Here is a 14,471-nt window from a genome sequence, read left to right as displayed (position 1 = left end):
AGAGGTCTACCTAACTTTCTGCCGGTGTAAACGTGGACAAAGACAAACCAGATCCTTGCACAGTCTCCACTCATTCTAATCACAGAGCATTGCACACAGACTTACAATAAGTTACTAGAATAAAGTGATTAGAGTCATGCTGGTCCATGCTATAAAGAGCTTAGATTCAGGGCTATAGGTCCCTCTGCCTGTGAAAATTCATACCCTCTACTTAACAGTCTATCTTCCTTCATATAGATGTTTTGAGCACAACAGTATTAGCAGCGTGGCCATTTAATAAACCATTTTCCCTGTGTCTTCTTGAAATTAAGACACTCATATTTTATGATGGCCATAACTTACCCATTCTTTCTATTAACTTTATAAGAAATAATTTTATAGATTTTAGAAGAATCAAGTAGAAGCTCAATATTCAGGATACACCGTTCTTACAGGTGCACTCAGTTGTGTCTGCCATCTTCATTCCCAACTAGATTATTTACTGCATGAGTTGTTGAGTGATACCTGATCTGAAGACCAATGTGACTTTTCAGGTTTTTGCCAATCTTATCTACATTGTATATTTATGCTTTATCTTGCCCTTTATTTTCACCTCTGACAATACGCAGTTGCTATTTCTGTGCTGTCTCCTAGTTTTTTATTATGTTACACATGCAATGCACAGGCATCCATTCAATAATGTTATCAAAATAGGAAGCCTCTCCCTAAAAAAAAGTATTTCAAATGCATCTATCAGAACAGTAGCTAGCTATCAAATGAGGTGGATATGACTCCCAACAAGCCTGCCTTACTGCCTAGCTTTCTTAAAGCTAACAATAGCATTACCACGATGTCTAAGCATATCCTTTGAAAAAGAACAATATAAATAAAATCCCCAGCAGAGGAGAAGGAGGCAAATCTGCATTTGTACACACAGTATATTTATCTATACAGCTTTTGTTGTTAATGTTGCTGCTTGCTTAATGTGGTATTTTCAAAGCTTTCTCTGCTTGAAGAATATTTTTTGTCAGGAACATTTAGATTTGGGGTTGAAGACTACTTTTCTATTCTTATAGTGAAATTAGCTCCATTTCTTCAAAGAAAGCTTTTGAAGTGTTTCTTATATATGGTAGAAGTACAGATTGACAGCACAATGATCCTCTTCACTGTTCTTACAATCAGCAGCTGTTAACCTATTTTTATCAACAACTTCATTACTCTAAGAAATGCTTTTGCAAAATGTGAATGCAGCTGGTGAGATCATTCCACACGAGCAGTCTTCTTATGAATTTTTACAAGCAGGCTCCAAAAATCCCACTTCAGGAAATAATCAACTGCCAAGTTATCCTCCTCCAACCCACAAGGCCTCCTCTTTCCACTCATGCTCCAGGTAAGCACAACCCCCTCATATCATCGATGGGCACCTCCCACAGTCTGACGGTCATCCCTTTGAGAGCTTCAGCATCCTCCCTAACACCTTTGGTGGGGCTGCACAATATCCTGGAATGCCACTACTGCATACAGAGACAACCTAAGAACTGCTTTCCCATGTTGGATGCAATCACAGGTATCTTTGCTTTCAGACAGAATAAAAGAGCATTTTCTGACTGCAGCAAATACATAGACCAGTATAACAACGTCAAGGAAGAAAGGATGGGAGTTTTCAAAATGGAAGACAGTATTTGGAGCTTTATTGCCCCCCGTGTCTCTAGAAGCATGAGCAAGGAAGATCCTGTCTCAGCCCTGGTTTTCTGACTACTTGCATCCTTCAGACGTTCATGATCAGGACCTGCTATGGATCAGGTAAGTCATTATGCTGCATGCACTGCAGGCACAGTGCCAACTTATCCCCCAAGAAATACTAAGGAAGGACCAAAAAAATACAGTCAAACTCTACTCCTTCAAGTGTAAGAAGAAGAGTGATGTTTTGGGCACTTTCAGACTGACCACTTGAATCTGAAGCAGGGCATGGGAAATCAGAATCACAGAATCACAGAATAGTTTGGGTTGGAAGGGACCTTAAAGACCATCTAGTTCCAGCCTGCCTGGCATGGGCAGGGACACCTTCCGCTAGATGAGGTTATGCAAGGTCTCATCCAACCAAAACTGCCAGGGATGAAGCATTCACAACTTCCTTAGGCAATCTGCTCCAATTTCCCACCAAACTCATCCCTTGATCTGTGTAGGGAATACTGATTGGCCTGTCAGTGATTTCATCCTCTCTGTATCATCTGCCACATGTTTCCACTTGTTTTCTGATGCATCTCTGCTCTATGATCCTGAAGAAGAACTTCAGAATTTAGTAGATTCTCAGCAGATAAATTAATATGGAATAATATAAATTTCTCACAGATATATGTATGCTTTGTAAGTATGGTATGCGTACCATGGATGTGAAGGGCAAGAAAGAAGAGCATTAAATTCACCCAGTTATTTTATTGTTCTCAGACTGTGTGATTTAGCTAGTCACTGTTTCTGTATGGAGTACCAAGAACAAATAGTACATGTGTATGGACCTGACCCTCATGCAATGCGCACATTCACAATTTTTCAAGTTTTCTTTTAATCTAACATGTCTAATGCCCACCTCTGATACACCTACCAATAAAACCTGAAGAAGGAGGGTTGGGCTGTATCTTCTCTTTAGTGTTCTCCTGAATGATGTCCCAGAGCTGCCATATAAACTTCGGATGGAGAATGTAAAACGGCTGATTTGGATTCTTCCTGCGATGCTGTACGTAGGGAGTGAACAGATTGTAGTCTGGCTTCTTATACCACTGGCAGAAAAAAAGTAGTATTTATTTAAAATCCTATAGTATCAAATGTGTTTTGAACACTACATGTACAGTAACATTTGGGTTCTTCAGAACAGAAGGAAAGGTAGCAAAGCAGTCTGCACTGGTGGATTCTTCTCCTAGCAAGCCAGTCCTCACTCTGGGCTATTCTGTTTCCTTTCTTCAATCAGAGACTCCCTATACACAATTGCACTGCAGTGGGATGAGCCAACCCCATCTCTCCCTCACAGGCCCATGTTAAGCAAGGTGTTCAGAAAGCCTTGACACAAGATACCCAGTGTGGGGGTGACCCATTCTCTGAACGTGTCCCTGTCCCTGATGGAGGCAGCAGCAGCAGCACGTGAGGCAGGCTGACAGCAGCCTGTGTAGGAGGCAGGCAGCCTCTGGCATCTGTTGCTAAGGGAGTTCAGCAGATGAAGATTCACTTTCTACTCTGCAGCCCGCTCAGCTCCAAGGTTCCCCTGCCAAGAACCATCAGATCAACTGGTCCACTGGAGGTGCAGCACCAGCCAAAGCACAGACTCCCCCAGTGACAACCAGATGGATGTCTGCAGCTCTCAGTGAGGGGGCAGATGATGAGACACAGATGGCTGTGGGGGAGTGGACACGAAGGGAAGACTGATAGGGAGGAGGCCTGAGAAATGGGGAAGGTGCCAAGACAGACTTTCATTAGGGTGTTGTATTTTGTCTGGGAGGGAAAGTGGAAGGTGGGGAAAAATGGATGCAATTCTTCACCTTTTCTGATGAAAACTCCATCTGAAATCTAGCAATGTTCCCTCCTTGGCAAACCCAGAAAAGTCACTGTTATGTGAAAATAGCAATATTTTATCTAAAAAACGCCAACATCATCATTTATCCTAGCATCTCAGTGCAGTCCGTTCCTGTACAAATGCTGCCTATTACAAAACTTTTGACCAGTAAACCAATTTTGACCAGTTCTTGCAGTAATAACATTCCCCACTCCTTGGATAAAGACAGACCTCAGTGTTCATTGTGACAAGTGAGAACCAGTGGACTCCCGTACTAAATACATTAATTTTCTCCAGTCCTTTCAGACCAATTGCAAAGAAAGGTCCAAGCAGACATCTTACCACATTCAAATTTGCAGAGTAGGGGGCAGGATCCCAGGCTACTAAGATAACATCTTTGTACAAGGAGCTGTCGACAAAGTGATGGTTTGGATTGGTGAGAATCTGTGAACACAAATGTAAAGAATTGCACAGCATGAAAAGCAAGTGGGATCCAGAAAAAATGGCAGAATCTTTCTCTGAAATGAACAGTCCTTCCCATGCTGCTGTTTGTCCTGCTTTAATTCTGCTCAATTTTAAGAGTTTTGTTAAAAAAAAACAAACCATAAAGAAGAACTCAGCCATAAACAGCACTCATGACAGTTTGAAGTAGCAGTATGCTAAATTACTCTCCATCTGTGAGGGATGTGATGGGACCACTTGAGATACGCATAATTGTATATCAACACCACTGTGTATTCTGGAATTTGAAAACAAAAGCTACAGTATTTCAGACCACTTGCAAGATCCTCTTCTTTCTTTGAAGGGCTACAGCCCCCATGGATAATGTCATTCCTTGCCCCCACACCTTTTTGGTCGCTTTCTCATTTCAACAGCAAGTCAGTCTCATTTCAAGTAGCTCCAAAACTGCAAACTACACCATGACTGTAAAACCCGGTATACCTAGAAAAACTATTCTGGAACAGATATGTGACAGGGCTATTTTTGAAGAAACTGTCATACTGCTCTGATCTACTGCTCTCATGGCACTCCTTGCATCTCCTGGTACTCTGCCTGATCCTGCTGCCCCACTGGAAGCTTACTCATCATTCCTGCTGGCTCATCCCTTTCCATACCCTCCACGCCTAGCCAGATCTTTCTGATCCCTGGTGCATCCAATCTCAGGCAAGACTGAACTGAACGATTTCAGCATTGGTTCAAACAGCGTGAATTTGGCTCCAGCTGTTAAACTAATCAACATTCCAGACAAATAAATTCATACTAATTTTCATTTCCCTTTAGGATCCAATGAGCCATATTTGATTATGCATATTTTTCTTCAGAAAAATAATATTGTTGCCATAGCAATATTCTTCCTACCATAAACTTTGAGCTTAATGACTTTTTATCAGCCTTCTACATGAACAGAATTAGTCGTGCTGCCATCAGCATCTCCCCAGCTCCATTTCTCAAAGCAGTTTTCGCCTGAGAACGTAAACTCCTTTTTTGAGAGTACAGAGTAAACAGACTAAAAGGTCAAGCTTCTAAAAGCTCAGTTCCACAAAGGAGCTCTTACTTGCCTTTTAGTAAGCAAGAGTCCTTTGGAGGTGTTATCCACACAGTTATTCACTCTTAGTGAGTCTGCATTCATATGTATGAGATGAGTTTTGTCTGGAATAACAATATGTTATGGTTGCACTGGCTTCCTTCTAGTCCTTAAACAACTGAATGCAGGAATTTCCAACAGTGAGGAGAGAAGGAGGCTGAGTAAACCTGTATGGGTAACCCATCTTCAGTACTGATAGGGAAAGCAACTTTTATCAAATGGCACGTGCATATTTCACTCCTGGAAACAGGCCAGTTTCTTATCATGGGTGGCTTCTGACCTCTTTGAAGGAGCAGAACACTGGTGGGAATACGAACATATGTGAGGAAGCTGTGTGAGCTGAACTGGCCTGAACTTTAGCCATGCCCTGGCATGTTCTCCAATACGCTGTTTTTAGCACTAAGGCCAGAGTAAGATATTTCTGTTCTCTTCCTCTGAGTAAAGAAAGGGGCATATTTAACCCAGATCACTTCAAAGATCTAGTCTGTCTCGCAGCCTCACGAAGAGCTATGAAACAAGTGTGAAGGGAATGACAGTGAACTTTCTGCAGTGGCAAGCGTACACACACAGAGAACACACCCACCAAGGACGGACTTTGCATGGGTAGTCACTCAAAGAAGAAATAAAAAACAATTTCATAAGAATTACAGTCAATTAAAATTTTGCTCTCATACAAGAGCATGCTACACAACCAACCATTCTGTGGTACTGACTTAGTAAACTCAGCAATTCAATACGTCATAAAATTTCACAATAATTCTATTGTTCCTCTTTGGCTTTGTTGCTTTGCCTAAAAGGAAAGAAGTTTGGTTTGCCCAAGTTCAGAGTTCAGGCAATAGGTTTTTTTTTCAAAATTGAAAAACTACTCTCAACCATAAGGTGTCCCTGTAGCTCAATGCACAATTATTTGTGGACGCCCATAAGCAGAAAACCCCATTTTCTGTTTCCATTCAGATAACAAACTCACTTTATGTGTAAAATCCAGTGTACTTTAAATTTTTTTATTAGTACACTTCAAACTTTTAAAGAATCATGACTTGTCTAAAATTACATATTAGGACAGCTCAGTTCCCATTTCTTTTGCCTTCCAGTGAGGAAATAATTGGAAAACTGGAGAATATGATAAAAGAGCTTTGGGATCCCCAGAGCCCAGGCTTTGTGAAGGCCCTGGAGGCAGTGTGGTGAAGGTCTTCTGTATTGATGGCTCTGGCATCCTGCAGGGCCTTTACAGATCTAGGACACACGAGAAGCTTTACAAACCAGTTCTTTGAAACAAGGATATCAAGTTAACTACTGCAATCATTCTACACTGACATCAGTGTGAACATCCCTGTAGGAAGAACTTATACCTGCTCCACATCATGACTGTAAAACCACTAGCTGTTTCCCAAATAACCCAACACTTTCTCAGAAGTTATTAATTTAATGTCATATTGTACAGAAGGAACACTGACTTGAATTCACAAAAGGAAGATCTTACCTGAGAGTTAATGATTCGCATGGTTGTTTTATTTCCAACATCTTTTTCATAGCCACGTGTTGGAGCAGAATTAAATCTTAGAACAGCATCATGAGAATCTAGGAGCATAAATGAGGGGGTAATTTTCTTCCTTGGCAATACAGAGCAGTATAAAAAATGTAAGTAAGTGTATAAAAATAAACCAAATTACCTAAACTAATATAAAACTTACACATTTCTCCTAATCTTGATGTTCTAAGGATGATAAACATTCTACTATGTGCAAAGGAAAATCCTGCATCTGCCACACATTAATAACATTCTTAAGATCCAGCAAAAAAAAAGTTAAGAATCATCTATTAATTTAGCTTGCAATTCTCCAGTATTTCTCTTAATTGGATAAACTTGGTGTGGGAAGGTTGTTAGTACACCCAGTACACACAATTTCTCACTATTTCTACTGCAAAATTTGTAACAAATTATCCCATGCAAAAGCATGTTAATTGCCAGGATATCTAATTACACATTTGAATGAATACCAACACTTAACTATAAGCTTGTGTTTCACAGTATTTTGTAATACTTGAAAATCTCAGACTACCCCAAACCTATTAATCATACCATGTACTTATTCTCAAGATCAGTATAAGTTAAAGAGTCTCTGTAGGGAAGTGAGCCCACAAACCTGCTCACATGCAGAACCTAAGGATCCGTTGGTAGCAAAGATCTAACAAAGCTCACGTGTCAAAATTTCCTCATGAGCTGTTGACCTTGGAGTCATGAAGAATAGAAAGCAGCTCTAGGTTAAGCAGGGGTCAAGGGTAGACGCTACGTGCAAGCCTCAACTGGATAAAAATAATCAGCCTCCCAGGGCTTCTTTTAAGGAAATCTCAAAACCCAAAAGGTGTGAGGGAGAGGGAGAATAAGAAATTATATCCGTTGCCCCAAACCACACTTCCCTGTCAAGAGACCCCTATTTAGCCTACTTTTATCCCTTCCATCAATGAAAGCAGAAAATACGATTGAAGCCATGTAACGCCTTAACTCACAGGTAGTTTATACAGCTGTTTCTCTGTAGTAACTTAAAATGTGTTGTCTGTAGCTCAAAAATGGAGCAGGCAGAAGTTTCCAAAGATAACCAACACACCTCAATGGAGTTTGGGCCTATTCTATTCTATCAAACTGGGATCTTCCATCCTTTCACATCCTTACTCCACACTTGTACTCCAGACAAGAAAACACCATGTAACATGAAACTGTCAGTCCAGTTTCAGCTGTACTTGCTTGCTTGAACATTTTGTGTCAAAAAGTGAGATTTTTGCCAAATGTCTACTGACCCTGACTCCTCAGAAACTAAGGAGTGAAGTTTTTTTCTATGTCTCTATGCAGGGACAACCCTAGCCTCAATACCTTGCCTTCATCTGACTAAATATAAGTATCTTGAATGTGTAGGGGCTAGATGACATGAAGTCAATAAAAGTTTCAGGTACTCCACCTTTTTTGAGAAGAAGAAGAGAAACAAAGATTGTTTGTAATTAAAAACTGCTTCTGAATTTAAGAACAGACATCTGTACTTGAATTTGATAACTTTTTTATAACCCACTGACTGAGAACTGGAAATTGGGTTGGGAAATGGGAATGGTAGGGTTCACAACTTAACTGAGAGACAGTGTGCTGCATGTCCAACATTCCCCATGCTAGTTCTTCATACCAAGACCAAAAACCTTTTCTTCACCATAAAATATACGATCAGGACACAGCTTAACAAACACTGATAATAGCTGGGTTTAAGTCAACTAATTTTAATCCTATTGGAGATAACCATTTTAAAGATATAAAAAAGTATGCGGTTTGATCATAGATCCCTGTTACCTCCCAATGATGTCAAAATAACTGGGTCTCACAGTAAATAGCATGATCACAGTGGGAATGTTTGCTGTACTTGCATAGTATCTCTATGCCTAGTTTTATCCAAAAAAAACAATCAGGGGGTGGGAGGGATGAGGGCAAGAAGCAGAACAAAAATGACATTTATGCCTGCGTTTCTAATATGAACACAGAAGAGGGAGCTAAAGGCCTATGAAGAGAAAGGCTCTGCACTGCTGCTTTCTTGCACCTTATTTTTCTTTTGGGAGGATAAACAGTAAAAGCCTTTTGCCCACAGAAACCAAGACTGTACAGCCCATGGCCCCAGAATCAGAACTTGTCCATGGGGTGCCTTTCCTCACTCCCTAATGATGCTGACTGAGGACACAGAGGTGCTCAGCACGAGTGCCTGGGCTGACTTCACAGAGCAGCATCACTCCACAGAGCAGCCCATGGTGCCTCCTAACTGTCAGGTCTGCTTGGACTTCCAACCAGGAAGTTGGTAGCCCTGATGCCAGCTCTGGGAAAGGACAGTCTTCTACTGCTATGCATTCACAGGGAAAAAGAGCATCTTGTGCAGTCTGGGCTTTCTCTTACTGGTCACTCTTCTCACTTTTTCAGGGAGTAGAGGGGAGGTGGAAAGGCACAGCCAAGAGCTCAGCGGTAACACACACTCTGCAGGGAACCCTAATATCTTCCCCATGGGAATCATGATATGAACAGATGCTGGAGCTTCCATTTTTCATTTTCAGTGGAAAACACTGGCATGGTATCTCCTGTATATTAGCACTTCCCACACCGATCACTAAGACCCATAGGCTGGCACCAGGCCCCTCTGGGATGGCTGTAAGCATCCAGTTGTCCTGCCACAGTTCTGAGCCAAATAGTCTGCTCAATCGGAAGTACCTGCCCATGGCCTGGAAGACACTTAGAAGAAAACTTCCTGTGACTCGTGCTGCCCTACACACTTCAATCTGCAACAGGTAGGAGGAGATCTGAAATGTCTGCGTAAGCCTTATCAATCAGTATCTCCTCCCCTTAGGTGCATCAGATGACAATTTCCCAGTTAAATCAAAAGCTCCTCCTCAGAGAATGGCGTAAGTTTTCTGTGCCCAGACTGCTCACAAGAAAATGGGTACACACAGGAGCATATGGGCCCCAGGTATCACGTCAAGCACCAAAGTCCACACGTAGGCTGCACCTGAGTGTGCAAACATGTCATGATGCATGCTGTGATATATAATGTGCTATGGATTCCCCAGTACAGCACTAATCCATACTGGTGTAAACTGGATGTACTGAGGAAGGCTGAGAGATTTTGTTTCAGTCAAGGATAACACACTGGAGAACGGAGGAACTATTAAGCTTTTTCACCCCAAAGATTTCTAAATCAGTGGGGCTTCATGTGAATTTGGGGATTGCTCTGGTGTGATTTTAGTTGCAGGCCAGCCAGGCACCCATGCTGTGCTGGAAGCCTATACCTGTAGTTTGATAAAGACAGAAGTTCTAATATATCCCAGGGATTTAAAGAAAACCCATCCATGTCAAAGAGGTGGTAACAGTGCAATGAAGCAAGTACTGGGCTGTGAAGTCCAGGAAGATGGGAGGATTAATAAGTGAACATCAAAAGGCTTTTAAAGAGAGCTTGAAGGAGATAACTCTTGTTCCAGAAGCAAGTTTGAGACATACATTTCATCCTTCTTTCAGCACTCTTAGCATACTGCACGTGTACTGCCAAAATGAAGAACTACTGAGACGATAACATGAGTAGTAGCACTCATTTTCAAAAAGAAAAAACCCAAACTGGAAATAATTTTATGCTTCTACATTCCTTTTCTGAACAGCTACCACAAAAATCCCATCTTGAAGTGGGGAATTCCGTCAGGTGTTGACATCTCAGCACACCTGTAACCTCACTGACTCACTGCAGCAATAGAAAAACAATGGGCAGAGATATTGAACACATTTAAATTCAATCTTGGAAAAGAGGTCAGGGGACCTCAGCTCAGGAAGTTACTCAGGAGTCTGAATTCTGTACACCTCTGAACTCTTAAGAGTCCTTCATCTTGCATGAGTTCTTCATCTCATGAAGGAGATGAAGAGGAGGCTCTACTGCTTCTTGGCATGGAGACAAAGTTCAGTCTGGGACAGCAATACAAGAGGCAGTTTTTCTATGAGCCACAAGAAAATACACAGGTATGAAACAGCTTTGCAGAATAAAACCTGAACATGGCTCTAATCTGCTGAAGAAATAAACGCATGTTGCAGCAAAATGTCAAATATGGCAGAACTGATGAAGCCAGTGCCTCCTTTATACAACAAGCTGTAATACGATAAGGAAACATAACTGCTTTCTTTAAATCAAATTATGATTCCAGGCTTGATTTTCCTTTCAATTGTATTGTCCTGAAAGGAAACAGCTTCACTGAATTCCATGAGGTCACATTCATGTAATGCTGAGGGAGAACAACCAGACTTTACAGACCTATGCTTGAGAAGAATGAACCTTTTGAAAGGCAAACATGAACAACATGCATGTACATATATATGCACATGAACAGATGCATTTCACCCACCTATTTCATCCCCCAGAGAGGAGTTCAGTATGGCACCAGCAGACATAACTACGGCACAGCTCCCAAAGCCATGCGTATACAATTTGCCCAGTGGAATTTGGGGAACGTGCTTTTCCCATCCAAGAGTGGAGAAGGGAGCCTCCTTGCCATCTATTGTTTTCACATTCACCCTTTCTTTTAGCTCACAGAATAGCTGGTCTCCTGTCAACTTGGAGTTTCGTTTCCCCTTGAACCGCACCCCATGCTTATTGGTGCTCAAATAATCTTTCATCGCCTTCTGCAGTCGAGGGTTTAGCATCTTGGAAGAGACATCCCCTTTCCAAAGCTTGTAAAGAAAGGATTTCGACATTGTGGAATATAGCCCATCCCAGTCATCAGATTCATCAAGCATCTGGCTTCTCCTGTGCTTTGTGCTCCTTCTCCTCATTCTTCTCTGATGGCTCCAGTTGTTCTGTAAAATATTTACTTTTGGATTATCCTCATCTGCTGAGATGAATTTTGCTATCTCTTGAAGGTGGTTGTGTGACCGAGGCTGACCAGCAGCAAATAAATAATCGTCATTCACTTGGTAGAAAGCACTTTTTGATTTTCTTCCTATCTGGGATGGAAAAAACTCATCTTCACTTCTAAAGGTATCTTCCAAATCAGTCCATTTCTTAATACTTCCAGTCCCAGATTTAAATGTACCTAAGAGATCTTCATTAAGAAGTACCTCATTCCCATCAATGGTTTCTGAAAACGATGGATCGTGAATGGCTCCCATGATGACTCTCTGCTTGCCCTGAAGAGGCAGAAGCCTCTTAGTTTCAATGTAAGCAAAGGAGCTTGGAACTGGTTCAGCAGTGTTGCTATCTGTAAAATAGATGAATATCACCAGAAAAAGCAGACCCCATGCAAAGATCCCAAACAGCATGAGTTGTTTCCATTGCTTCAAGTTAGGTTTCATGGCAATGCCTTTACCAGCTCCTCTGTGCCTTGAAGTATTGGTGACAGAAAATGAAACCTGAAAAAAACATCAAATATTAATCAAAAATGGTTCTAAAAATAGATACAATTCAGAAATAGCTCAGCATGCTGTGATAGAAGGTGCAGAATTAATATCCAAACTGTAGCACGGAGGATTCAGAAGCAGACACAAACTCCAGAGCCTACAGACACTGTACAAGTGACACGCTTTGGCTACAACCACACCGTGACAGCTGCTAGCTACAAAAGAAGCTGGTGGCCAGTTTCTACAGTAACACTGGATCCTGCCTTCGGGGAGATCATGTGCTTGTCTGCTTCTGCTATATCAAGTGTAGAATTAAGAGAGCAAAAGCAAAACCCATGCCTGGCTGCATGCACAGTAGGGGCAATATTAGCTGTCTTCTCTTTTGCCACTGAAGTCCTTATGCAGTGGGACTGTGAGCAAGCCTGTTCCCAAAAGGACCAGGCAAGGAGCACAAACTCTCAGACGGACAGCCCTCCTCTGCCCAAAGCCTTGAAAGGGTGGTCCTCTGGGGATATCATCAAGGGGTGTAGGGAAGAGCATCACACCAGCATGTCAGAGGGGAACCTTCTCCTCAGCTGGCATGAACTGGCACAGTGTCAGCTGACTACATTATCTGTTGCCCAGCATCACACCCAAATAAGAGTGACTGCTGTACCTCTGCTATGGATGCTGCATGCACACTGAGGTGGCATGAAGCAGGTCTGCACATCAAGGTGTATGGGTTTGCATTTTCAAAAAAGGGAGATGCATGGCACAACTAACTAAATACATGTCTTTAGGGTGATGATATTAACAAAAAGGGCATGGGTAGGGAATGTCTGACCGAAACTTGGAAATCTGTATTCCATTTATACCTAGGGACATCTTGTGCATTAGTAGAGGGAGGCATGGTCCAAAATGAAATAAAGTCTGACTGAGGTGGCTGTGTTCCAGGGAAAATACACTAGCACATTGCTGAACCATCGTGTACACTATGTCCTTACATGAACTCATTTGTTTAACCAACTGGTGCGGGCAAAACTGGCTGAACAAAGTCTGGCCTTCCCCTGTCATAAGCCTTTATCATTCACCTCCTTGCACTACAGTCATCATCAGTCTCTGTTGCTACACTGTAGTCTAACTCACTGTACTACCTAGTGACAGATGACTTACCTGATCTGGATTAAGAACAAGCCCCTTCTGGAGTTTTCTTTCTAACCACATTTGTTTCAATGACCGCTTAATGGCGAGACTTAAGAGCCTCTTATACCAGCCAGCTGTGATCAGAAAAAGGGACCGGGAGCAGGGACAGGCTTGGATTTCATTAACAGCCTGCGCCTCAGGAGCCACCATCTCATCACACCGCAGCCAAACAGTTTATATGCCTCTGATAACACACTGCACGATTATACCTGACCATCAGGAGGGACCAAAACCACAGTCACCATATGCTATCACCTTTCTGCAAGCTGCTAAAGTACATCAAAGCTGAGTGCAAAGTTTAGGCTGAAGCCGTAACTAAGCCTGTGTTTTCACATTGAAAGGAAACTAGCAATAACACTGGCATAAGACATTCTCTGTCCCTCATTTCTGCACTGTGGCTCCACCACTGCCAACACCCTTGCGTATGCAGCTGGAATATTACAAACTGAACCAGTAAACTGATACAGCAGGGGGTTAGGGTGGAGAAATGTATGTTCAAGGCATTATTGTGCTTTTTAAACTGGGCAAGCCCCTTATCCACTTCAGTGCAGTGACACATCCAGTTGTTTCAGCACAAATGAGGAGATTGCCTACCACAATGCAGAGGCGAGAACAAACCGTAGGTGGTATTAGCAGGGATACTTCAGGCTAGCATTTCTGCTGACCTCCTGGGAATGCGAGGCCACAGCATTACATTTCCAAACACAGTCTACTTGAACGATGTAGCCAAAGCCTGGAACATTAAAAAAAAAGCAAGCTAACTTTGGCACACAAGACAGTCCAGAGAAAGGATTCAGAATGTCACACTTGGGTGACCAAACCTCATTGCAAACACATTCATTTCTAATACACCAAAGAAACATAAATAAATAATCATGAATGTGACAACCCTGTGCTTCACACAGGTTTGGCCTGGCTCACACAAACCACATGGAAAAAAGCTATTACTCCAACTGACCCATTTTCTACTTGCACTCTGCTGTTGCAAGATTACTCTCTGCAGCACCCCAACGTTCCGCCCCTACTTCCAGTTTCAAATCACTGCAGGCAGTGTCCTGTGGGAGTCAACTTACAGTATATGAGTGTTGTGCAACTTTGGTCTGCCCTAAAGTTATTGCAACCTGCCCACTCATCAGTGTTCAGATGGTTTGCATTTTTAAATCAGCATTCTTTGCCCATCTGAACTGCTTTTATCCCTTTTTATCATTTTCCCTGCTGTTTTTCCCCAGCACTTTTCAACACGTGGCTTCCAAACCACTGTGTAAGTTAGTCTTTGCTCAGTCAGATGT

General features: G+C 42.1%; 1 protein-coding gene across 1 annotated transcript in view; it reads right to left on the bottom strand.

Annotated features, from left to right (window-relative positions):
• Positions 1-14,471, bottom strand: part of ST6GAL2 (ST6 beta-galactoside alpha-2,6-sialyltransferase 2) — a 52,076-nt gene that overhangs the window by 14,423 nt on the left and 23,182 nt on the right. The window contains exons 2-5 of the mRNA XM_057422229.1: positions 11,010-12,012; positions 6,589-6,686; positions 3,866-3,967; positions 2,582-2,756 (exon numbers count right to left, since the gene is read on the bottom strand). Of these exons, the coding sequence (XP_057278212.1) occupies positions 2,582-2,756; positions 3,866-3,967; positions 6,589-6,686; positions 11,010-11,955 (1,321 nt within the window). The 5' untranslated portion in view covers positions 11,956-12,012. The remainder of the gene's footprint in view (positions 1-2,581; positions 2,757-3,865; positions 3,968-6,588; positions 6,687-11,009; positions 12,013-14,471) is intronic.

Source organism: Pezoporus wallicus, unplaced genomic scaffold (assembly GCF_028554395.1).
Source record: "Pezoporus wallicus isolate ANWC-B61680 ecotype Strahan unplaced genomic scaffold, APGP_CSIRO_Pwel_v1 contig_5785, whole genome shotgun sequence".
Lineage (NCBI taxonomy): Eukaryota > Metazoa > Chordata > Aves > Psittaciformes > Psittacidae > Pezoporus > Pezoporus wallicus.
Note: the sequence above shows the minus strand (reverse complement) of the source record. Positions and strands in the feature narration are given on the sequence as shown.